At 36.2% G+C, this 24,345-nt stretch overlaps 2 protein-coding genes across 2 annotated transcripts in view; both read right to left on the bottom strand.

The window, feature by feature from the left end:
• Positions 1-5,919, bottom strand: part of LOC103467348 (uncharacterized threonine-rich GPI-anchored glycoprotein PJ4664.02-like) — a 22,107-nt gene extending 16,188 nt beyond the window's left edge. The window contains exons 1-9 of the mRNA XM_008413658.2: positions 5,747-5,919; positions 3,978-4,029; positions 3,869-3,907; positions 2,513-2,587; positions 2,339-2,404; positions 2,158-2,220; positions 1,890-1,958; positions 1,717-1,785; positions 225-287 (exon numbers count right to left, since the gene is read on the bottom strand). Coding sequence (XP_008411880.2) covers positions 225-287; positions 1,717-1,785; positions 1,890-1,958; positions 2,158-2,220; positions 2,339-2,404; positions 2,513-2,587; positions 3,869-3,907; positions 3,978-4,011 — 478 coding nt within the window. The 5' untranslated portion in view covers positions 4,012-4,029; positions 5,747-5,919. The remainder of the gene's footprint in view (positions 1-224; positions 288-1,716; positions 1,786-1,889; positions 1,959-2,157; positions 2,221-2,338; positions 2,405-2,512; positions 2,588-3,868; positions 3,908-3,977; positions 4,030-5,746) is intronic.
• A 14,028-nt stretch (positions 5,920-19,947) lies between these two features.
• The window catches only part of mettl14 (methyltransferase 14, N6-adenosine-methyltransferase non-catalytic subunit), an 8,992-nt gene continuing 4,594 nt past the window's right edge, over positions 19,948-24,345 (bottom strand). Inside the window, exons 6-11 of the mRNA XM_008413649.2 lie at positions 24,181-24,271; positions 23,962-24,103; positions 22,886-22,978; positions 21,975-22,091; positions 20,582-20,792; positions 19,948-20,451 (exon numbers count right to left, since the gene is read on the bottom strand). Coding sequence (XP_008411871.1) covers positions 20,147-20,451; positions 20,582-20,792; positions 21,975-22,091; positions 22,886-22,978; positions 23,962-24,103; positions 24,181-24,271 — 959 coding nt within the window. The 3' untranslated portion in view covers positions 19,948-20,146. The remainder of the gene's footprint in view (positions 20,452-20,581; positions 20,793-21,974; positions 22,092-22,885; positions 22,979-23,961; positions 24,104-24,180; positions 24,272-24,345) is intronic.

The raw sequence follows: 24,345 nt of genomic DNA, 5'->3' as shown, positions 1-24,345 counted from the left end.
TGGAGTTGAGGTGATGTTGGCTGCTGGTGATGCTGGGCTTACTGGTGGTGAGGTTGCATTAAGAGTGGATTAGAATGTGTTGACTTGTTATCACACGTTACAAACAAATCAGTTCACTACAAAAAATGTAACCCACAACTAAAAAAGCAATCCCTAAAATTTGGATAACTTGAAAATTTTTGGGACAGTCAGTGAGAATTTGATAAAAGTAAATGTTTGACTACCTGGCATGGTGATGATTGATGGTGTAGTTGTTATGCTCGTGGCTGCCTCTGAAGTTACATGACCTAAAAGAACAATAGTTATGGAAATATTTGTTTAAATATGGTTTATGTAGTGACATTAGGGTTGCCAACTTTCAGAAATTAAAATAAGGGACCAGTCCCTGTATTTTGTAAAGAGGGGGGGTTAGTGTGTGTTACCCAGAAAGCAGTTCAGCACAATATCGCAACACCGTGAGTGAAACAATGACTGGGGCAGCCTACTATATAAAGTACTCGGAGACCACTTTTTTATTATTACACATCCACATTTGTAGAATACGGAACAAATCGCATCCCGTATCGGTTCAATACGGGACGCTACATTACGGGACGGGTGGCAACTCTAAGTGACATAAATATACAGGTCGTTATTTATTTATTTATTTTCAAATTTAAGGAATAATTTTGGGAGTTAAGCACAGAACAAGTTAGCATAAACTAATAGAAATTATTTTAGGATCAATATCCTACTAACATACGCAGTTTTGTCTTTAGCAGTTAGATCTACTAATTTGAAAAGTATCAGGATGATTTTGAATTTTATGAGGATTGTAAAAGAATTAAATTATTATTTTCCAATTAAACCGCAGATGTCAAACTCCAGTCCTCAAGGGCCGCTGTCCTGCAACTTTTAGTTGTCTGCTGCACCACACTTGAATAGAATAATTAGGTCGTTAGCAAGGTTCTGGAGAATGTATCTACACAAGGAGGAGGTAATTAAGCCATTTCATTCCAGTGTTTTGTACCTGTGGCCACTAGCGGAACAAGTCAGCGTCAGGCCGGGGGGCGGGGCCAATGACCGGGCCCCCGACGTGTATCACCTGCGCTGCTTGAAACTGTTGAAAGGGGGTGGGGGGATGGGTTGTTTCATTTTTACCCAGGAAGCACATCGGCTAAACCATGAGTCAAACAGTTACTGGTACTGACTACTATATATTCCCTTGAGGGACAGTAACTTTAACATTACATACACCTTTCTGAACAGGCGAGGGCGCACTTTCTCCATCTATAATCAGACATTAAAGCGAATTGAAACCATTCCTCCCTCCCTGGCACCTTCACACCCGGGCCCCCATGGGCACCCATCCGGGCCCGGGCCAGGGGGCAGCCGCGCCCTCCAGCCCCCCCACAGCTCCGTGCCCTCCCGTGGCACATCCAAAAACCACAGGACAGTGACCCTTGAGGACTGGAGTCTGACACCCCTGAACTAAACCTAAGCACACCACTACTTTAGCAACAAAATTCTCGCATTGACATATGGGCCCATAAAACCTTTTCTTATGTATAAAAGGGGCTGCATACCTGAAGTGAAAAATAGAGCTTAAGTGAAAATGTGATGGACATTATTAAAATATTAGAAAATGCAATGCGATTTTGACAGTGGTACATATTTAACTGATTGGCACACAATCAGCTCATGATAAAAGTTTGATTATGGTAGAAGTGTGAATACCTGAACCTGTTGGCTGAGTTGCTTGTTGTGTTGTTGCAGTTACAGTAGTTGGCAAATCTGTCATATTGCCTGAGAAATTAAACATTGTAATTTTATTAAATGGCTTCAAGATTTGTTTCCCAGCAAACAATCAGCTTATCATAACATATTGACTGTGGGAAAGTAAGGATTACCTGAACCTGTTGGGTGAGTTGCTTGTTGAGTTGTTGCAGTTACAATAGCTGGTGACTCGGTTGCATTAGCTGCAGAAACGAATGCTGAGATTTTATTAAAAGCCAGCTGGGTTTGTTGCACAGCATAATCAGATAAAATACACTAGAATTTCCTGAAAGTGTTGTCTGAGTTTCTTGTGTTTTTGTGGTTTATTTATTGATTATTTATTGATATTTTGCAAACAATCAGATAAACATTATAATTTTATTGTAGTGGAAGTAGGACTACCTGAAATTGTTGGCTGAGTCACTTGTGTTGTGGTTTCACTGGTTGTTGGCTCTGTACCATTGGCTGTCAATTTGAATGCAGAGATTTTATTAAAATCTAATCTAATAAGATCTAATAGACTTGTTGCACAGCAAATAACCAGATTATCATTGCAGTTTTAATGTGGTAGCAGTAAAACTACCTGAAGCTGTTCGCTCAGGTATTAGTATTGCTGTGGTTTCATTGGTTGTTGACTGTGTTCCATTGTCTGTTGAAATGAATCAAGAGATTTTATTAAACATATATCGAATATAGAATATTCTTGGATATGAACATAGCTCATCATAACATTTTAGCTCTGCTAAAGGAAGCTTACCTGATGCCAATGTTGTGAGCTCAGTGCTATTTAGTGTTGAGTTCATGGTCTCTGGTGGTATAGTTGTTTGTTTGGCTGAGTGAAAGAAAACAATTTTTTTGTTTCAGGCAGAATTTATTGTGGTTACTGGTTACCCAAAATAAAAAAACAGCGATAGCTATAAAAATTGAAAATTTTAATTTCAAATTCAAATAAACATAAATGATGAAATACAGAAATATATTTATTAAAACATGAGTATCGGCTTGTAAAAATGCATTAAATGTTAAATAGGCTGTGCTACCTGATACACTTGCCATGTATACTAAACTGAGATAGAAATTCTGTGTTCTGAAGTTAAATTGGGATTCAGTGAAATTTTAAAGGTTTAGTGGCAGGATTGTTGCAGCTACCAATTTACTTCTAGCTTTAAGAGAGAAACAAGATCCATTTCAGCAATAAAACCCAATCTTCATTTTCAGTGTTCGTAACAAATTTGCTATGTGATTTTTAAAAGAAAGCTCTTTATCTAGGATGTTGTTACATTGAATGTGGGAGATGGTACTATCGGGCTGCAAATGTTAAGGCTTTACTTCACAGTGAGGTTGTAATGACTGCTGACATTGCAGTGACTGAAGCTGAAATTACTGCATCTGAAGTTGTTGCACTAAATGTTAATGATAAATTCACTTGTAGAGAGATTCAATTGATTGCAGTGAAATATTTATTTACTAGTATTGGCTGTAATCTTGCCTCTGAATTTGAATCTGGTCTTCCAATATCCCAAGAAGAAGAAAAGGTGTGAAGTTGTTTTCTCTTGTTTTATGAATAGTGGAAAGCACTTGGAGAAATCTTAATATAGCTTGTAGTAGCTATTAGTTTGTGTTTTGTCAATTTTCAAAGCAAATATGAGCATTATCTAGCACCAATAAAAATTATATTTTTATCTGTGATCCTTTTCCTGGTTGTGACTGGCCTCTAGTGGCAAATATTATGTACTGTCATATTACTCACTGATTGAAGTGATATACAAGTGGGCATGTTTTGGATGACGTTGAAACCTTAGGGATTATTAAAATAATATCCAACTATGATCAGTAATTATGCTTCAAAATACATTGAAGACTAGAGGAAAACCTACTAACTGTTAAAAGATTTTACCCCACTTTTATTTGTAAAATAGCAATTATTTGCTTTTGCCAAGTTACTGGTGGTAACTTTGTTGATTTTTGATTTAAAACAATTAAAACTATCTGGTTATTTTCATTATATTTTCCTGGCATTGTTAGAAATTGTTGTTATTCTGATAGGATACGCTGTGAAATCACAACAATAAACCTCAAAATTTGAGTAATGCAGTGAATCTGAATGTGTTACCTGTTGTCAGACCTTGTGCTTTTGCTGCTCCTATTAGACCTGTAGAAAAACTATGATCAATGGGTAGCTCAGCCACATATACAAATATGAACTTTAACATTTTCATCACCTGCTAACAGGAGAAGGAACACGTGAGGTGCCATCCTCTAGGTGTCAGCTTTCTGTGAAATATTCATTCAGAATAGAGCCATTTTAATATGTTATTTTGCAGAGCATTATACATCTACTGTTAACATAGATGTGGTTTCTGCTTTCCTCCTAAAAAAACATGATATTACAGCTTACAAATGTTTATTTATCCAAGTATCATGACTTAAAGTCACATTTAACAAATTAAAGCAGCTCATAAATTAATTTATTCTAAGTATCTGGGATTGCAATGGGCCCAGGAAAGAGGTTGAGGTGTTTGCCAGAACAAAAGTTCCTTTTATTCAGTGAATCTGGCTGCACCAGTTTTGTATCCTCATTCTCACCCTGAAACAGATTAACTCAGCAGTCTCAAGAGTCTTAAGAGATTTGCTACTCTAACACTTTGCCAGTGCAGGGTGGTCAAACCGGGTACACCATCATTCCAGAGGAACGTTTGTGAAACTTCTTGCCCACATGACAAAGCTGTCTCCTATCTGCAGCTGCAGTTCAAGATTCCATTAACAGGTGTATCCACTTTCCACAGGACAGTGTAAACAAATTCCTTAACCATCTTAAAATATTAGCAAACAGTCATGACAAACTCTAGTTAAGCAGTGTTCTTTAAGTATTTCTATGTAACTGCAGAAGCTACCGCATCCTTTTTTTCCACCTATAAAGTATGTTTATATAAATATTTTATGAATAACTGATGAATAGCAAACATTTCCAAAAAAAAAAGAAATGTCAGATATATGCAGTGATCAGGTGAATCACCAGTTTTTGATCTGGACTTTTGTGCAGAATGTAATAAAATATCACAAGTGATAAAACAACAAGATCCTTTAAATTCCAGGACCCATCAAATGAAAAATAGAATGAATATAAAATGAACATTTTCATTTTTGTAGATAAAACATTGTGCTATAATTTCTCATTTAAGTTTTTGAGTCACTGACAGAATACCTACAGATAAAGCAAACTAATAATAATAATAATGATGATGACAAAACAACTGTATATTTCACTACTTTCTGGCCCCTGCACTTTGACCCAAAATAGCCCTTTAATGTACTCAGAAACAACAATAATCTTTTTTTTAGTTTTCAGAATATTCATAATTGCATGTTTATAAATATTTGTAGAATAAGATAAGTTGTCTGATAAGGACCTTTCCTATTCCATAGATGTTCTCTTATTGTAAGAGATTTAATGGTTAAATTACCATACATTTGCCAAAATACAATGATGAAGCAAAAATCCTAAATGGTTTAAAATTCTCCAAAGCTAGACCACAATTGCTTTTAATTTCTACAAAAAATTTATATAGTGAGTATCCACACACTGCAAAACCAATAAATTAAATATCTACATATTAATATTAATTATAACACATTATGATATTTTTTCATATGCGTGATTTGCCTCTTCTGTTTTTTTGTCATAATTTACTGAATTTTCATTTAAAGTACCAGGAAGGAAACAAAAAGCAAACATGCATTTAGCAAAATGCATAATAGTAGGAAACATACATCAGGATACTTACAATTAGGAATTTAAATTCATTTTAACATAGTGGCAAAGTAACCCAACAAGTCTAACTAAGCTTCATTCAGAAATTTTAAGATTTGAAAAATATAGAAAGGGCTCTCTTTCTTCCCACAATTTATTGACTTCTCATATTTGAAAGTTTAAGTTTTAGGTTTGAAACAAGAAATATAAATAAGATAAATAAGTAATGTTTTCCTTTACCTCAGTATAGTTCAACTATCCCGCAAGTTCCTTACAGTCACCAGTTTTGAAAGAGAAGGCGACAAACACCTTTCTGCCTCAAGCCAGAAGATGAAAATGAGGAGTTATCAGTGGCAGAGGCTTTTTGAAGGAGGTAACAAATTCTTTCTTTTTCTAACCTAACTAGCTGAACTTGTTTCATCTCTTCATGTAAGATGTCAGAAACAATCCAGACAGAGGCGGGAGGAGGAAGGATGGGGTTCACATTGACGTAGGTTTAAGAAAAAAGGCCCAAAAAGTGTGATGAGTAATGCAGTCAGCATCTATGCTATCTTGATGGCACATACAGAAGCAGCATTTAAATTACTAGAGCAGTTTAATATGCCAAAATGCATGAGTAGAGCTTGGGAAGTTGTGATTTAGAGTTGTTTCCTTGTCTTTCATGCAGTGTGTAATTGTTACCATAAATCAACTTTACACCAGTAAGGAAACTGCAGGATTAAGCAGAAACTCATAAGAAAACATTTGACAAACTATCCTAATGGACAAGATCTAGTTGTGGGAACCTAACTTTGAGCAATAAAGGATTTATATCAACACAGTTTAAAATCTATTGTTAACTTTTGAGTTTAGCTTGCAGCTGTGAAATTTTTAAGACTATATTTTATAAAATATTTATAATTAACACTGACTATTTAACACTGACAAACCTGGAAATTCACAACTTAATCATATCTTTATCGCTTCAGCTTAAATACAAACATGATACTGCCCTTTGTTAAACAGTTTGTTGTTTGCAACCAGTAATTACTGAGTCAATACAGGGGAATACAGTAGAATAATTTTCTTAAGGAATGATCCCACTGATAACATACTGCCGATCTTCATTGGCAAAAATTTACTTTTGCTGTCAAAAATGTACTTTTGATATCAGATTTTATACTTGGTGATATATTTCATATCCCATCTAGGATTATAACATCTTGACAGATCTCTTATTTTCTGGCACTCTTTTTGTGTGTGCGAAAATGTGCGTAGGAAGAAATGAAAGCTATGCAAGCAAATCTAATTTTAGGTGAAGTACCTGAATCAGGAAAAGCATGGCAGTTCATTTTTTTTAGGCACCTTCATTCCTGCCATGACGTAAAAGATGACTATCATGAGCCACAAAGTCATATTTTTGGAAGTAATCTACTACTTACTGAACAACAGCAACTAAATGAATTAATATAAAAAGGCAGAAATAATTCTTTGTTATCTTAACAATGTAGACCTCAGGGGCCAGCATGGTTGGACCAAGGTTTAACTGCTGATGCGAGGTTGGATGTTTGTTTTCGCACATATCTATCACAATCCACAAGATGCACAAGCCAAGCTACTCCTCCTACTGCAGTGTACGTCATGATGTTTTGTTTGTGATATACAATAGCAGAGTAAATACAGCGATCATGGCAGAGAGGAACAACTACTACAAGTTTGGAGGAGGAGGTTGGAAAAAAATAAAAATTTTCATGTAAAAAAAAAAAGGCATCTGTGAGGTGTCCTGCTGCATCAGACGAGAACTGAGCAGGGGGAGTCTAATATTTCAGTACGTACTTCCTCACGCCATCAAACAATTGTTCCTCAAAATCTACTCTCTTACTGAAAAAAATGGTGTTTTGACTGTCTATGCTAATGAACTTCTTCATGAAAGTTGAGAATTATTTTCTGCATAAATAAACACATCCACGAAATTCAGATCAATCACACAATAGGTGTGCAAGGTGACGGGGATGAAAGGTTCATCAGGGAGTTGTGACAACAAGGGGCTGACGATATGAACACAATAATGTGATTTTTGTCACATGCAGTGACAATGAGAACTGATTTTGGCAGTTCAGCTCAAACACTTCTTGCAAAGTTTGATAAGGTTAACACGTTTAGATTTGCATGTAGAAACCCAATGTCTAGTATTAAAACTTAATGTCATTTATGTGAGTTAATACTATACAAAATCATACATGCAAATTTAAGTAGGTATTCCATGCAAATATAATGAAGAAGAGCCCATTTGCAAGAACATTTATGTTTATGTTGAACCAAAGTTTTACTGCTGATGCAAAGTCGGATGTTTGTTTTTGCACAGATCTTTCACAATCCTCAAGATTCAAGCCAGTGAGCTTCAAGGTTTCCCCCAGAAAACTTCCTAAGCCCGGTGGTCAGGGCACCGAGGTAGTCTACCGTGTTTTTGTATTAAAAATGCTAAGTAAGGGTCTGCTGTGGTGGCGCAGGGGTTAAGCACAACCCATGTATGGAGGCCTTAGTCCTTGAAGCAGTCGCCGTAGGTTTGATTCCCGGCCTGGCGACCTTTGCTGCCTGTCTTCCTGTTCTCTCATTACCAACTTTCCTGTCAATTAACTATCAAATAAAGGCCACTAGAGCCAATAAAACCTTTAAAAGAAAAAGCTAAGTAGACATGAAAAGTAAAAATATTACTGGGTGATTATATGTTATGGGAAAACATCACCAGTGAAACGCTATTTAAATCCACAACTAGTCTTAAATACAACTATTCAAAAAATACAATTAAAATGAATATCAATTATTTGCACTTCTGTTAAATCCAAATTAAGTCAGTGGCTCCATAAGGCCCCGAGGCCTTGAGGGACCCATAAATACTAATATTTTTACACAGACCACAGATATAAATGAAGCATTTGTTTATTGAGATTATCAATGTTGCTGAATTTGATTTAATGGTTTCAGCATACACAAATTAAACTATTTAAATTGGTTAACATTTAAATTTAAGATTTTAAGGAGCTGGCAAGTTTACTTGTTAACATGTAATAAGAACTGCTGTGATTGCTCAAGTTTGAGGGACGAGTTTTTCAGATCTCCGTGCGGTCAACTCTGGCTGACTAAATGGACAAAGCATTTGATATGGTTTGGTGCCCCGTTTAACCGGAAAAATATTAAAAACAATAATAAAATAATATAAAACCAGCGTGATGCGTGACTACGAGGCGAGCGCGAAAGCTCCTCACCGGGCTGAAGCTGAATGAGGTTAGCGCTGGTTCGCTAACCACTAACGCGGTTGGCCGGAACCAGCTCTAACCCGCTTGGCAACCGGGACCATAGACATAAACTTTACAGGGAAGACAGAGTCAAACGCTGGGCGGCGTGTTGAGATGTAAACGCCGTACATAATTATGTCATCAAAGATCAATCATTCTCACTGCTCACTCAACACGCAAATGGCTGCAAACAGACGCGAGACTACAAGTTATTCCTGCGGTTCACATAGAGCTGTGCAACGAGAGCTAATGCGGTTCGTTTTGAACTCTTCCCTTGATATAGAGTTCTCCAAAGAAAAATAACTACCCTCACTGGGTTGATGTAAATATCCATACAGGTCAGCCTGTATCCATTTCGAGTGAAATGAGGCGCGCGGGATCCGCGCTGAGGTAAACTTAATAAAGCAGCGGCAGCGCAGGTAAAGCGCAGAGGGGGGCTAGCAAAGCATGGCGGCCGCCAGCCTTATAATATGAGGTAAAATTTTACACCCTAAGTAAGCCCAGGCCATTCATTCCTTTCCATCTTAGTATGTCATGCTAGTACTGTTATCCACAACATGCCAAAGGTGGTCTCTTGGATTGAGATAGGGTTGACACACAGGGAACAACAAAGGACAGCAGAAAGCAACAGTTTTCCACTATTCAGGCTGATTTGAATACATAAAATGTGATAGCAACAGCAGCGACAAAAGTTGAACATTTTTCAACTTTCTTGAGCTCAACATTTCACATACAACAATTTTGCTGATCACTTCCCTGGAGTATGGAGAGCGATTGTCGATTCATCGCGCAAGTTCCATAGGAAATGAATGGAGAGGGATTGATGTCGCTCCCTGTGTGTTGAGCCTTTAACTGTGGAGGCCATGGGAGCACAGATAGCCCATTATTCTTTAAGAAAACAGTTTGAGATCATAAAAGTTTTGTGACATCACAGCGCTAGAGGTTCCCATCAGAAGATGGATCTATCACAGCATTACAGAGAAACTTTGAACCACTCTTCCTTACAGAAATACTGGCTAAATGAGACTCGGGAAGAGCTAGTTACAACTGAGGTGGAGTTATCCATGAACAAATTCAAACTAATGCATTCTTCATTGCCACTGATATTTACATACACTTAAATTTAACATGGCAAAGTAACATTGACTAAAACATTACAGGATGCTCTACTTTGGAGTGATCAGTCGGTGTAGTCATGTGGAAAACATCACCTGCTGTAAAATAAAATGAACATATATTTTTAAGATAACTAAAAGCAGAAGGTATTTGCCTCATCCACCAAAGCTGAAGGTTTACAACTCATAACAGTGTGGCATATGACACCATTTACCTACATTTAGGTTATGTTAGAAGACATTGTATTGTACAAAAAAAAGCCAAATGCATTTAAATTACAAGCAGGGACGGTGTCATTTCAAATCAGAATTTTTACATAGTGAACAATGAACATCAATTATCAGCACCAATATACTTAGACTGAACTTTTAACTAGTTTTTATATATGGCATACCATCACAACACCACTTACAAGTTTTCACAGTACACTGTCTTGAACATCGACACTTTAACATCTGAAGTCTAGAAGCAGGAACTGAGCCAATATTACTGACTTCATGCTTTTCAAACTAAAGGAGAGGAAACACACTAAGCAGAAGTCGAAGTCTAAAATTTCAAGGACAATGATTACAAACGATAAAGAGAATGACAAGCAGTGACCAGTGTGGACATTCAGACGGTACAATCATATTAAGCAAAGGAAAATCTCAGGTACCTTCTTGGACTGAGACTGTATCCTAAGTATCCTGACTCTTTTACTCCCTTTCTACCTTTGGAAACTAGTCACTTGTGGTAAAAAAGTACATTTGAGATAGCCAATCTTTACTTTTCCTTGTTATGACTGCTGCTGAATCTTAAAATTGTGAAAACACTTTATATTGTTTTAACAACTAATAGTCTTAGTCATATTTTGTAACAGTTCTTGTCCATTGTTTGAATGAGGATGTTAGTCAATGGGTTTTTTTCATAATGCCATCTTTCACAAGAATGGGGTACTTCCAGTATGTTGGGTGCGGTGCTCCTCCTCTAACAAGAAGCAAGCTTGACAACATTACATTGAAACAAACGACAGTCACGGGTTAATTGATCTGTATCTATTTTTTCTTTAGTTCCTGGAGTGAACTAAAGAAAAAACAGATACAGTCTGCAGTAGTTGTGCAGACACAAGAGACTGAAAAAATGTACTGATCATGTTACCTAAAGTGCACTTTCATATGATTACTACCCAAACAATATTATAAATGCTTTTCTGAATTTGCATTTCATTTTTGGTACTAAAAGGATTATTTTTTTCAGTCATCAACCAGCTGAATGAAAACATACTTGTTCTAAGATATGTCACTTGAAAATTATTTGTCACCATGACTTACAAACTCAAGTTAGATCCTCCTAACAACTCAGAAGTTAGGAAAGGACCTATGGATTTTTTTCTACTATAATAATACCTTTTTTGTAATAGCAGCACAATTTTGTGCCGAGTTGCTAAAACACTACTAAAGATTTTGATCCCATTGTTTTGGATGCTGTACCGCTACCGTGATTTCTGTTTCCATTTTCTTGCACTGTGATGCCTCTTGCAATCTTGCAATGAATAACCGTTGGAAAGAGATTCAAATAATGATGCTCCTAATCATTATTTACATGATTAGGAGCAAACTGAATTCTATAAAATTAAAATAAGTCCAAAATAAAATATCCAAATTTCCAAAAGGATAAAGGGAAGACATCATAGATGTAGCATACAATCAAAGCTGTAAACAAAAAGAGGGAAATACGGCAAACCTTATTTTCCTTTGATTATCACAGGAAGTTTGATCATGTCTTCCATTTGTACTCAAATAGTATCTCAGAAAACAAAAATGCCCTCATACCCACAAAACCTGCCCCATCTTTGACTTGGGGAAAATGAGAAGCTTCTGACCAGCTATGACTTCAAAATCCATCATGGCTGCTGAAGTAATAAACATCACTTGATGTTCTGTCAGTTTATATTTGAATAATTCAGGTGTACATTTGTTCTTGTTTCAAGATCTATTGGCAAATATGTTCCTACCATTTTTTAATATGTTAAAGAATACATAAGTCATGTTTACTGAACAACTATTAGTGGAAAGTCTAGTCTCTAAATTCAGCAATATACAGATCCAAGTGGTTTTCAACCAGAACATCTTCAGAATACGTTTGGCATACTTCCTTAATCCTAATTCCAATTTCTGAGATCTATGGAATCCAACATGAGGTCCCGATCAAGGAAAATGGAGGATAGTGGCATGCTGACTTGAAAAAGTAGAACAAATAAGATGCTGTATGGTGCATTAAACCAACACATATCTGCAGTAAATTTTTCACAGCTTCAATTCCTCAATACCTGGCTTTTCAACATACCTAGAGGACATGCACACAGAAAAGAGGAGGAGTAAAAAAAAAAGAGAGGTTATTATTGTAACCGTTACAATAATAAGGGTTATGTATGTTACAATGAATGTGCGCTACATAATGAAATGTTTGCTTTGAGTATTAGTCGAATATCCCACAGGGGTTCTAAAAAACTACTTTGTAACATGTTAAAGTGAATAATTATTGCAAACTGAAGTATCTAGAACTTATTTAGATAATACTGTATCTAAAATATGACAGGGGAAATCATATGTGTTCCAAATGGAATATCACTTTATAGTCCTAAGTTTTCCAGTGAGAAAGTCAGAATCTGGATATCTTCCAATTATAATAAGGCTCTTAAAAATGTCTGTGTGCAGGACTTTCCCAGCAAATCTTGTTGAGTGACTAGTTTTGCCAAAACAAATGAATAGACCCTGAAAAAGAGTAGTTGATCAAGTTTATCAGATTTTTCTCAAGAACTGTGTTCTCTGTAATTGTTAGTTTCTGTAATAAAACACTAAATAACAGATTAATACATTTTAAAGGGTATTTGTGTTTTATTTGAATAAATTATTCAAACAAAACCTTTTCTTGTTGCATTATTGTGAATGTGAAGAATGGTGACTAATGGCAAAGTACTAAAAACCACAAAGATCTAGAAACAAGATGTAGTATAAATTAGCAAAGTGTAGAACTGAAGAATGCCATTCACAGAGATTAAGAGACAAGACATATAGAGACAAAGAAAGAGATTTGTAACAGAAGAAATTTGAAAAGATCACCTGCTGAAAGCATGGACTAGGTACTGTATGTCTGGATGATGAACAGACCTGGTGTGATAAGAGATTCACCACATAGTGAAATAATGCTCGTCTACTACTGCTTGTATCTTGACAAGAAAGAATTTTTCTCAGCTTCCAGCAGGTGTCCAAAGAGTGTCCTGATTGACTGAAGACTTTATTGTGTGTCGAAGACTTTATTTCTTATAATATTGATGGTAATGACTTACAGATAATGATGTGTAAAAATTCAGTGTCTCGGAAAATTAGAACGTTACATCCAATCAATAAAAAAAGGTACTCTGAACGCTATTTACAGTTACAATGCAAACTTTTGTTTCATCTGAAAAGAGGACCTCTGATCCAGTTCTTCTTTTCTTTAATCTAGGTTCCACCATCGTCTGTGTTTCAGAAGAGGTTTAACATGAGCAATGAGTTATTAGTAGCCCATGCACATACAAGACTCTCCACTACATAGTAGCTCTTGACATGCTGACTTCAACCTCGGGTCACTCCTTGTCATCTGCTAACAAATTCTTAAATGGATTTGTTTGACAAAGGGAGTGGTTATCCTTGTTACTGGTGGACCATTCCCTACCATACCCTTCCCGTCTACTCAACTTTTTATGAATGCATTTTTCACAATATTTAGATTTCAGTGGAGACACTGAGTGTTGGTTTTTCAACATCTGTAAGACACATAGTCTTACAACATTAAAGAAAGAAAAGCTTGGAATATTTCACTCAATGTATAATCAATCTATGTAAAATTTGAGTTTCACTTTCTGCAATGAGTGACAAAAACACAATCATTTCCAGACAATAAGTTAATGCTTTTGTTACCTTGAACACTGTGGCTTCAACAATGATATGTTTAATATTGGATTTTTATAACCAGGTTTTGACAACTTTAGTGGTTTTAGTGCACAAGAAAAAGATGAAAATAACAAACAGTGACATTTTCTGATAGTAGGGGTCGCATTAAATGAATATCTTCTGTCTTTGACCATTTTTAAAAATTGTTACAGAAAGGCCTAAAGGCCATCTGTCATTTTGACAGATTACAATCCTCACAGAATTTAAGTTTTTTTGCACAAAGTACATCATGGAAGTAGCTAAATCAATCAAGCAATAAAAAAAATTCTATTTGAGCATCATCTCTGACCTGCATATTGAATATATTACATTTCTATCTGGGAGCTGACAGTGTGTAGAAGAGTTATAGATAAGATGCTTTAGGGTGAATCTGGTGCAGGAATGCATTCTACAGGATTTCCTCCCACTGCCCTTCACTCAGAGAATCTTGCAGACTCGTAATCACTTCAGTTGGAGAAATGTTACCTGACTTCAAAACTTTGGTAGAAGCAGTAGCAGTGCTGGTAATTCTAGTTTACATTGTGCCAACAGAACACAGATTCAGCCTACAGATCCACATCAAAACCTAACACATTTGAACATGCACAAGAAGGTGTGCACTTCATGTCCATGTTCATAATTTAAGCGCTACCGTTTCATTAAATTGTTTATATGTATTTACCGCGGCCACAGTCAGTGGTTTTGACCACTGTGGATAAAAAGATATACATTTATCTGCTTGATGTGTGATGGCACAATGAGAGTCCTCTGTTCAGCTTGTTGAATGTTAAACCAAGAGAAAATGAAATGCAATTGCATATGCCAATATCATCACTTTAAAGAAGATGAGTAAAAATAAATTGGGATGGATTTTTTTTTTTAAACGCTTCTGCCAAAATGATGGACAACCACAAAGTCTAGCGAGCCTTCTGCCTGGTAGATTGCTGTATTTCTTATTTTCAGCAGTCACTTTACAGTCACCGTTTGTGAAAATCATTTACAGTACGTATTTGTGTATGTTGTTGGTATATACACTGCTCAAAAAAATAAAGGGAACACTTAAACAACACAATATAACTCCAAGTAAATCAAACTTCTGTGAAATCAAACTGTCCACTTAGGAGGCAACGCTGATTTACAACGGGGACCCTCGTCGGTTATTTTTTTGAGCAGTATATATATATATATGCAATCCCAAATATATATATGCAATCCCAAATAACGATTTAGTTTTTTTTTTTTTACTTTGGAGGTGATCTGTCTGTGGTATTGCTGAGGTGTAATGAAAGCAGATGTGGCTTTGATAGCATGTTTACTATATATTTTTTAAATATACATATATATATGTATTATGTATGGCATTAATATACATATTAATGCCAGGCCAGTTTTCTGGGTAATCAAGCACAGGTTGGTTAGGGGAGAAACAGAGAGCATTTTGTCTGTGCTGCAAAAAGACTGACGGAACAAGATAGAAACAAGGATGAAAACCTTTCATGGTTTCCAACAAAGCAACTAAAAGACAAAGTTTTTGGTCCTATCACTGATTAATGCAAGTGCATAATATGTAAGAAGTATAGAAGACGCTACACCAATCCATTCTGAACGCAACCTTAACATGAACAAAGCAATTCAGCTGTTATAAGACCTAAAACGTCTTAAATGCCTGCCTTTGTTCTGAAGTTTATAACTTTAAACTAATTAATTATCCTCATCAACTTTGTTTGCTGCAATTTGTTTCTTATGTAATTAACAAGTGAAATGTATTTTAGACTATAATGGAAAGATGACAATAAACATCCCAAGCATACCAAACATTCAGGTTTGTTTTCGCTTCTGCCCTCTTTTTCGGCAAACATTTAAAGCTTAAGTGACATCTGGCCGGTGCCGGTATCCAACTTGTGCGTCAGTCATGGTTACTCCCATGTTCTTAAATGAATTCCTGCAAAGAAGTTGTCTTACAAAACACTTCACAGTTGTTTTGTTTATTTTTTATATCAATGTTTTGACAGTATCTTCATTGTTAAGGTTGGGTTTATTTACACTAAGCTGTCTTCTTCCTGGTGAACAAAAAAATTGAATATTTACCTTAAGGTTGTGTTCTGTACTTTACTGATAAAATATATGATTCATTTAATGCAATTATTAGGCATACAGCTCTGGAAAAAAATAAGAGACCACTTAATGATCAGTTTCTCTGATTTTACTTTTAATAGGTACATGTTTGAGTAAAATGAACATTGTTCTTTTTTGCTATAAACTACTAACAATATGTCTCTGAAATTTCAAGCAAACATTTAGTATTTCTTTGCAGAAAATGAGAAATGGTCAAAATAATGAAAAAGATTCAGTGCTTTCAAACCTCAAATAAGGCAAAGAAAACAAGTTCATATTCATTTAGGAACAACAACAATAACGTTTTAACTCAGGAAGAGTTCAGAAATCAATTTTGGTGGAATAACCAGGAGGTTTTCAATAGGGTTCAGTGCAGTGGTCTGAACCCCAGAGCCGAATATATATCTTCGTTTGATAGTCAGTGATGAGGTGGTTAGTGTATAATTTTCTGTTTTAGTCAGTCAACTTTCACAGTGTCCTCTATCCATTTAGTGTGCATTTGGGGAAAAAGGGACTGAGAATGTCAGGATTTTTTTTCAGGCTAATTATATGGAAATTGGGGCAAAATATCAGTAACAAGTGAAAAACACATCCCCAAAAAATTAAAAGTGTAATAAAGTGGGATGAAGTGGAGAACAATGTTTGAGCATGTAAAGAAAAGAAGGTTCAAAACCTCTTAGAAAGCTAAGTAAACAGAAAGCATTATTGCTAATTGTTACCTGCTGGCTAACACTTTATGATTAATTAATGAGCTGTAAGAAGGTTTTCATTTCCAAGGTATTACATAAGAACAGTCCCATAATTTCTAAAAGCAATTTCTAATCTCAGAATATTTCATTGACAGCCATTTGGGCAATAATATGGAAGTGGAAAGAATATCATTTTACCATCGAGCAGTATGACTATGATCTCCTTGCAAAAAAAGTGGGACAGACAAAACAGACTTCAAAAAGATTTAGAACTAGAAGGTATTTTTTAATGAAAGCAATAAGTAATCCACTTGTCTAAAGCCTGTGAAATATCCATCCATCCATTCATGCATTACACATTATTGACCAAATGGGCCATCCATGGATGGTCCATCCATCTCCAACTATATCTGTCACAAATTTCTAAGGAGAACATAGTCAGGCTGCTCGATGGTAAAGTTATATTTGTTCCATCCATCTATCTATCCATACATCCATCTATCCAATATTACTAGCAGTTCAGAGCTTCTATGCTTAGCTGCGACTTTTTCCTAGAGGTCTGGAAGCACTATCGCTGCCATTAACACTTTACTTTATATTTAATGTAGAAATTACTCTTAGACCTGTGTTGTTTTCATGTCTACTCTGTCTTGTAAAAACTTCAGTTGGTTGCGGCAGAAGGCTGATTCTGGTTCTGTTCTGTTAGAGGTTTCCTCCTATTTTTTTGTAACTGACTATAAAGATGTAGTGCAAAATGTGCAGGAAATTGGACAAGCCGTATAACAATAATATCTACGGGTGAGCATTTGCTTGACAGTCATGTGGGCCTGGGGAAAAAGAGATCTAGTAAAGATGATCCACTGTATGTTTCAGTTTTAAGCTTCTTGCTGGGGCCAAAATACTATTTTTATGTCTGTCAGACTGCTTTATTATAAAATTGTCTTTCCCAGCTCATATGTTACATGGAGACTTAAGACACCTGTTTTTTTTTCAATTTAGGAGGTTTTTATGATTAAATTGTAAAAAAAAAAACAACAACAAAAAAACCAGCATCAGGAGCTTGTCAGACAGTGGACTGGATTTCTATTGAAAAAGCACCAAACTTTAAAGAACAAATAATCAAAACAACTTTGAATACTGAAAAGAAGATCCTATTCTTTTGAACTAAAGTTTAAATCAGGGTTGACTGAGGGCTTTTGCATATTTCATTATGTAACAAAATTTAAATAACAATGAAACTATGTGTAAAAAGAGCATTCTGGAGAACTAATTAAGCAAGTGATCCGGTAAGTTTCTCTTAACGTCACGCCTCGGTTAATGTACCGCAAACCTCACAAAAGGACCTCCCTGCAGTGGAATGCAGATTTTCTGAATGCATTTGTGATTTTTTTTCTGCCTTGCCATATCTGTGCTCACTGGTGCTTTAAGAGCAGTCTCATTGCAAGATAAGATTTGGTTCATTGCGCTAAAAGACCCGTTAAACACCTGTGCAGGCAAACTCGAGGCGTATTGTTTTGCATGTCTGTGAGACTTGATTTAGGCCTATTCTGAAGAGGAGAAAGCTGTTGTTGTTTTTTTTGTTTGTTTGTTCTGGATACCTGTCAGTTTTCTAGATTTTTTTGCTCTGCCAGTGACAACAGGAAGTGGTGTACGTGCTGGTAACTAAGTGCTCTGGATACAAAAATTAAGAGGACATTGTCAGATTAACAACTGGCTGAGCTTATATATTCCATGTGAGCTTTTCTCTGTCCTGAGCCACAGCAGTTTTTAGTCAAATGTGAATCAGTTATGTTCTATAGCCAAGCATCAAGCAAACATTTGCTAAGTTTTTTAGTTTTCAGTCAGTGCAGTAGGACTCTGAAAGCACAGTGGTTGAACAATAACACAGTTTATCAAAGTGTCAGTTAAGCCATGTAATTTGTATAAACCTTTAACCCTGCTGTCAAAATGTCAAGTTAACAATGCATATTTAATTAAGGGAGTAAACCATTGGCAGTCTTAAAAAAAAGGGGGTAGCATTTCTTGAACATCTTGAACAGACTCTCCCTCAGTGTGGTATTACTGGAAATTTGCACAACAGCATGCGGACCGTGCATGGACAAAAGTCAATAACCAATCAACTTTGAGGACTATTACAGTTGGTGCGCATGCAGAGCACCATGTCAAATATGTTGGCAGTAAAAGCTGCAATGTGAGAAAACACTACATGTGTCAGGCCAAAGTGACAACACACAGGGAATGTCCCATGGTTTTAAAAAAATCTGCACTGCTCAGATTTGATGCTTGTGTCTAGATCGGAAAGATATTCTTTTGAATTTTACAAATACTTTCAGCTCAAAATATTATGAGACCTAGACCGACCAGGCACTATTCTAGGTAAGTCACACCAGAATTGAGCCCCTTTTACCTTCAGAGCAGTCTTAATTCTTAATCACATAGATTCAACAAGGTATCTGAAACATTTAGATTTTAATTCACTTCACACAACCATAACAAATTTGCTTGCTGTGATACCATCACATAATTAAGGTGGAACTGGACTGAGATCTGACAGTTGTGGAGGTCACTGGAGTACAGTGAACTCATTGACAAGTTTAAGAAACCAGTTTGAGATTAACATTATTTACAATGGGCATTATTCAGCTGAAACTAGCCATCAGGAGATGGACATTGTGGGCTGATATAGTCAGCAATAATACTTAAGTATTTTGTGGTGCTGAAACACAGCTCAGTTGGAATTACTGATATTCTCTCAGTACCCACAGTGTACTGAGAAAATATCTTCCACATCATTTCACACCAGTGAGCAGCCTCAACGATAAATGCAAAACAAAATCGATCCACGCTTTTTTGTTTATGCAAAATTCCAACCTGGACATCTAAATGTCATTGGAAACTGGACCGAGTAACAATGGCTTTTAAGCCGCCTTTGACTTTCTATCGTCTTAAACAAGTCTGCCTTTTCTCATTTGACCTTTGACACCATCAAGACATATTTATTCATACAAACACCATTCTCCACCAAACCCCAGAAGTTTGGCTGTATGCAAAAACTCCTGTAGATCAGCAGTTCATAATCAGACCAGTTCATCTGATTATGAACTAAAGATCATGTCACATTTAGTCACCTAAATCCTTTCTTCTCCATTTTGATTCTTGCTTTCAACTTCAGCAAATCGTCACAACATCTGGATATGCAAAAATGCATAGCGTTGCTGCCATGTGATTGGATGAGTTATTATTTGAGTTTACAAGTGTATAAATACAAACATTACAAAGAAAGAATCTAGAAAAATACAAACATTATGTGAAAAAAATTTATTTTTAGAAACATTATTTAAATCTAATCTACAGAATTTCTATGCAAAAATATTCAAACTGAGCAGTTTCAAAAAGATCCATACCAGTAAAAGTTTGTTGGATTCTTACTGACCACAACAACTGTGTAAAAGAAAAACCACAGAAAAGGAGTATCAACAATCACTCATCATTCTAGCGAGGCGGAAACCCCCGATGTGGCCCTCCCCTTCCCCTGAACCCCCCTCTGTCTCCACGGAAATTGGGCCTGTTCCTTTCTCTCCCTCTGTCTCCGCCTCTCCCAGCATTTGGCCCCCCGCGACCCCCTCTGGGTGCTCCACCTCCACGGTCCGACTTGAGTTTCACAGGTGATTTGGGCCGCAGCCTCTCTATTTCTTCTGTGCAGCCAGACAAATGGGAGTCGGGCATAGGAAAGTGTGAGGTGTAGGTCTCCGGGTTAAAGTTGGTGTTTGTTAATGTGGGACCAACAGTCACCCAGCCTGGAAGCAGAAAGAAAAACAGTAGTTACAAAACCAAGATCAGCTATAAATCAAAAAGAATTTCATCATAAATCCAACTATTTTTTACATTTCATTTTATTTTTTTACAATAAATATCTGACTATCCCACCTGGTCTGATGGTTGAGTCTCTTCCAAACAGGTGCAGCCTCCTGCGACCCAAACAAAAATGCTCAATGATGTGGAAGATCTCCACCGGTTTCTCCACATTTCCCATCTCAGGCTCCTCAGTAATAATCAAGTCAATGTCCACATTGGCATGGATGAAGTCACCATCAGTACTCCTTCGCACAGTTCCCTTGATTCCCATCAAGCAGTGCTCCTGAAATAAGCACATCTTACTCATTAGTACATTTTATACCACGATAACTTGTAATATAAAAACCTAAGTTATGTCCTAATGTGGAACATTTTCAGGCACAAAGATAACATTGGGTAAAATTATTTTATCACGATTTTTTTTTTTTTTTATGAAAGCATACAATGAAACGGTAGCAATTAAAAATGTTGCTGTTACTTGGGCAACAGAAAACTACAAACAAATACATTTGTGACATATTCAGTGGAAATTTGTTCCTCTAATAATACCGATGACTTCCAAAATTGTTCCGTGTCGCATGGCCTGTCTAATCAGCAGTCATCATGTGATACGTTCTAGTCCCTTTGTTTAGTTTCCTTAAAAACTAAATAAAGTGGAGATAGCTCTGACAAGAAACAACAAGAAAGTGATAGCAAACTAGTCGGTTTTCCTTCCTGTTCCGTGTAAAGGTTATGCCACCAGGAAAAAAAGATAGCATGATGCCAGCTAAAATAAGAATATGGACATAAAGGCCTAAACCCTTGATCTGCTTTGCAAGCGGTACATAAAGCTGAAAGAAGGAGGGCTACATTTGATGAAAAGGTCACTGCAAAGCAATACTAAGCTGTTGGGCCTGATCCCCTTCATTCTAACATAAAATGTTCCTGTTTTGGTGGGTACAAGTTTTTCCAGAATGGCACTGCCTGAATTCTTTGGACAGTTTCATTTCAAAACTCTGGACTTTTCCAGGTTAAAGTTTTTACATTTGTCAAAAAATATGGGCCATTTCCAACATCTTGGTGCAAACATATATGATATTTATGAATGTTGAGTTCAGACTAAAAACAGGAACTAGAGGTGGAGCAGAAAAAGACTTATGAAGAGAATAAGTGACCATTATTTTTACAAAGACTAGGCTGCCAATTTAATCTTGATTGTGATTGAGCATTGACCTGGAAGTCAAGTACTGAAATATCTGATTTCTTCGTTTTTTAGCCTTTTTATTAAATGCATCACAATTAAGAACTGCCACAATTATTGGTGTAAATATTTAGTAACACAAGATATACTTTTTTTAAACGGTGTGACAATTAGGGGTTTGAAGAAATCTCGTGATAAAAATCCGCAATTTTATATAATAGTTTACATGAACATACAAATGCAGCATATCAGTTTATTTGGTTCTTATGTGTATGTGCATTGTACCTTAGTCCTCTGAAAAACTGCTTTTGGGTCCAGGGCCTTGGTTTTTCCTGGGTTATTCTTGTTGGTTTTGATCCAGCATATGTCCTCACACCTCCTGAAACCCCACTTTCTCAGGCACTGAAATCAGGTTAAGGAGTTTGTAACAAGAGCATTTGGTAGCATTTGGTAGGTTTGATAGTAAGGTTTCCTTGGTAGGATGTAGATCAGTTATGCTTCCAGCAGTACTTAATTAAGTTAAATAAACACCAGACAGTTGCTTTCATGCCAGCGTGGGCAGTTACTGGGTCATCAAAACAGCTTGAAAGCTATAAAAGTAAAACAATAAGACCCTTATATAAACTTTGAATGTTTCTTTTATACTTGTTACTCGCTCAAAATTAGAAAAATCTTAGAACTTAAAACACACAACTTAAATCTCAAACCCTTTGGATTTAAAATGCGAAAATGCCTGCAGAGTCAGTACTGAAAGAAACAAAACAAAACAAAACAAAAACTGCTGCACAAACATACCAGGACATGTAAAACCACAATCAAAGACATTTTCATACCATAGGGCGAGGCTGTGACTCATTGTTACTGATAAGTCTAATAGATTAACGTCACAACCGTCATAAAAAAAATAAAGGTCTTTGTGAGTTGTTTTGCCAAGGAGGAGAAAAGATGCCTGTGGTGGTGAACAAATACCAAGCATAGTGCAGGTATGAAGGAAAACACACAAAAGGCGCCAAAAACCCAACAGTTAACATGTTACCAAGGTAATGGACTGGTCTCAGTGATAAGAAATTAAGAAAATAAGTTAAAATATTTATTTATGCAAACCAGGAAAAAGGAAGAAGTATGAATTAAAGTATGATGAATTAGCCTGTTACCAACAGAAACTGGTGTCTGAATTAATCACATAAAGCTGTTACCATTCTGCCCAGGTCCAGACCTTCTCCAGAGCCACACCAGAGAAAGACGAAGGAGCGTAAAGCTGATATCTCCTCAATCTCCAATCTCATGATCTATAACCGCCACAATTGAAAAATAATGAAAATAATAAAAATCCCCATAGTAAATATCTTGTAGAAATTAGTAAATATTTTATATACTGCAATGGTCTTAAAGCTCTAAAAACATTTCACTAGTAATCAAACAGATCATTGCAGTCTAGTAGTCACATTTTCACATACGATTTTATTACAACCTTTTTTTTATGTTTCTTTATGGTGTTATTTGTGTTTAGAAGTCAGATTTTTCAAACTTCCCATCAAAAGCTCAAGAACACCCCTTGACGTCTAAATATCCCCACATGTAATACTGAAGCCACCAAATTCAGTATCCTATATAGCTGGCATCCAATTAAGTTTCTTTTAAAAGAGATGGAAGACTGTTTCCATCACTTTTAAACCAGTGAGACAGAAACAACCTCCATTTGAAAACTCAACAGAAAACGGAGGTTGTCAGCGATGTCTACCATTATTATCATTATATCTTTTAACTATAATGTTCTCTCTTTCTCTTTAAAGAAGCTACATCTGGTCTGGTATTCTGTTTAGCTTTGACACTTTCCTGTAGGTAGGCACAGGCTGAAATACTTTGCTACATGCATAGTCAGTAATTGAACTGCAGTAAAGTTTACAACACAATGCAGGCGACTGTCCACTGTTGCAAGTCAAAGCAATCTGCTGGCTTTTCTTAGATATAAAACTTAACTGCATTGTTTGATAAATAGGATCAATTAGAATGTATGGATGACTGGACTGACATTTTTTGTTTGTTTTTGTAAACCATCAAGGGACATGTTGTGTAGTGGAGCTATATAAATAAACTGCACTGAATTGAAAACTTAATCGATCCAAGTTGCTTTTTACAAGAGAAGTCGAATGTAACATTGTTGCAATAAATTCTAGTGCCCCTCCAAACTAGGTCAAATGATATTCAGAAATTAATGCACTGGGTGCAGCTACTAAATAAGAACCAACAATAAAATAAATTATGTACTGACATCATCCCAGGTCCAGAAGCGTTCTGTATGACTGATGCCTGACTCCCTGTAATATTCCTCCAGGGGAGGCTCAATCAGGATCACGTCAAACTCGCTTTTTAATTCCCGCAGGTCGAAGTGCTCCGGATCCGCCTGGAGATACCTGACCAAAAATTTATATATTTAATAAATATTTGAAACCAGGTTAAGTATCACAGCTTAAGTAGTTATTAAACTTACATAGGAGGAATGTTGGTGCTGGAGATGTGTTCATCTTTGAGTCTAATCAACTCTCGCAGTTTAGGATACTCTTCAAATCGGTCAGCCAAGCCTTAAACACAGAAGACATAGTTTCTAACAAGAACACAAGCCAAAAACAAAACAAAACAAAAAAATAAATAAAAA

The sequence above is a fragment of the Poecilia reticulata genome, linkage group LG1 (assembly GCF_000633615.1).
Source record: "Poecilia reticulata strain Guanapo linkage group LG1, Guppy_female_1.0+MT, whole genome shotgun sequence".
Classification (NCBI taxonomy): Eukaryota; Metazoa; Chordata; class Actinopteri; order Cyprinodontiformes; family Poeciliidae; genus Poecilia; species Poecilia reticulata.
This window is presented reverse-complemented; position numbering and strand designations above follow the sequence as displayed.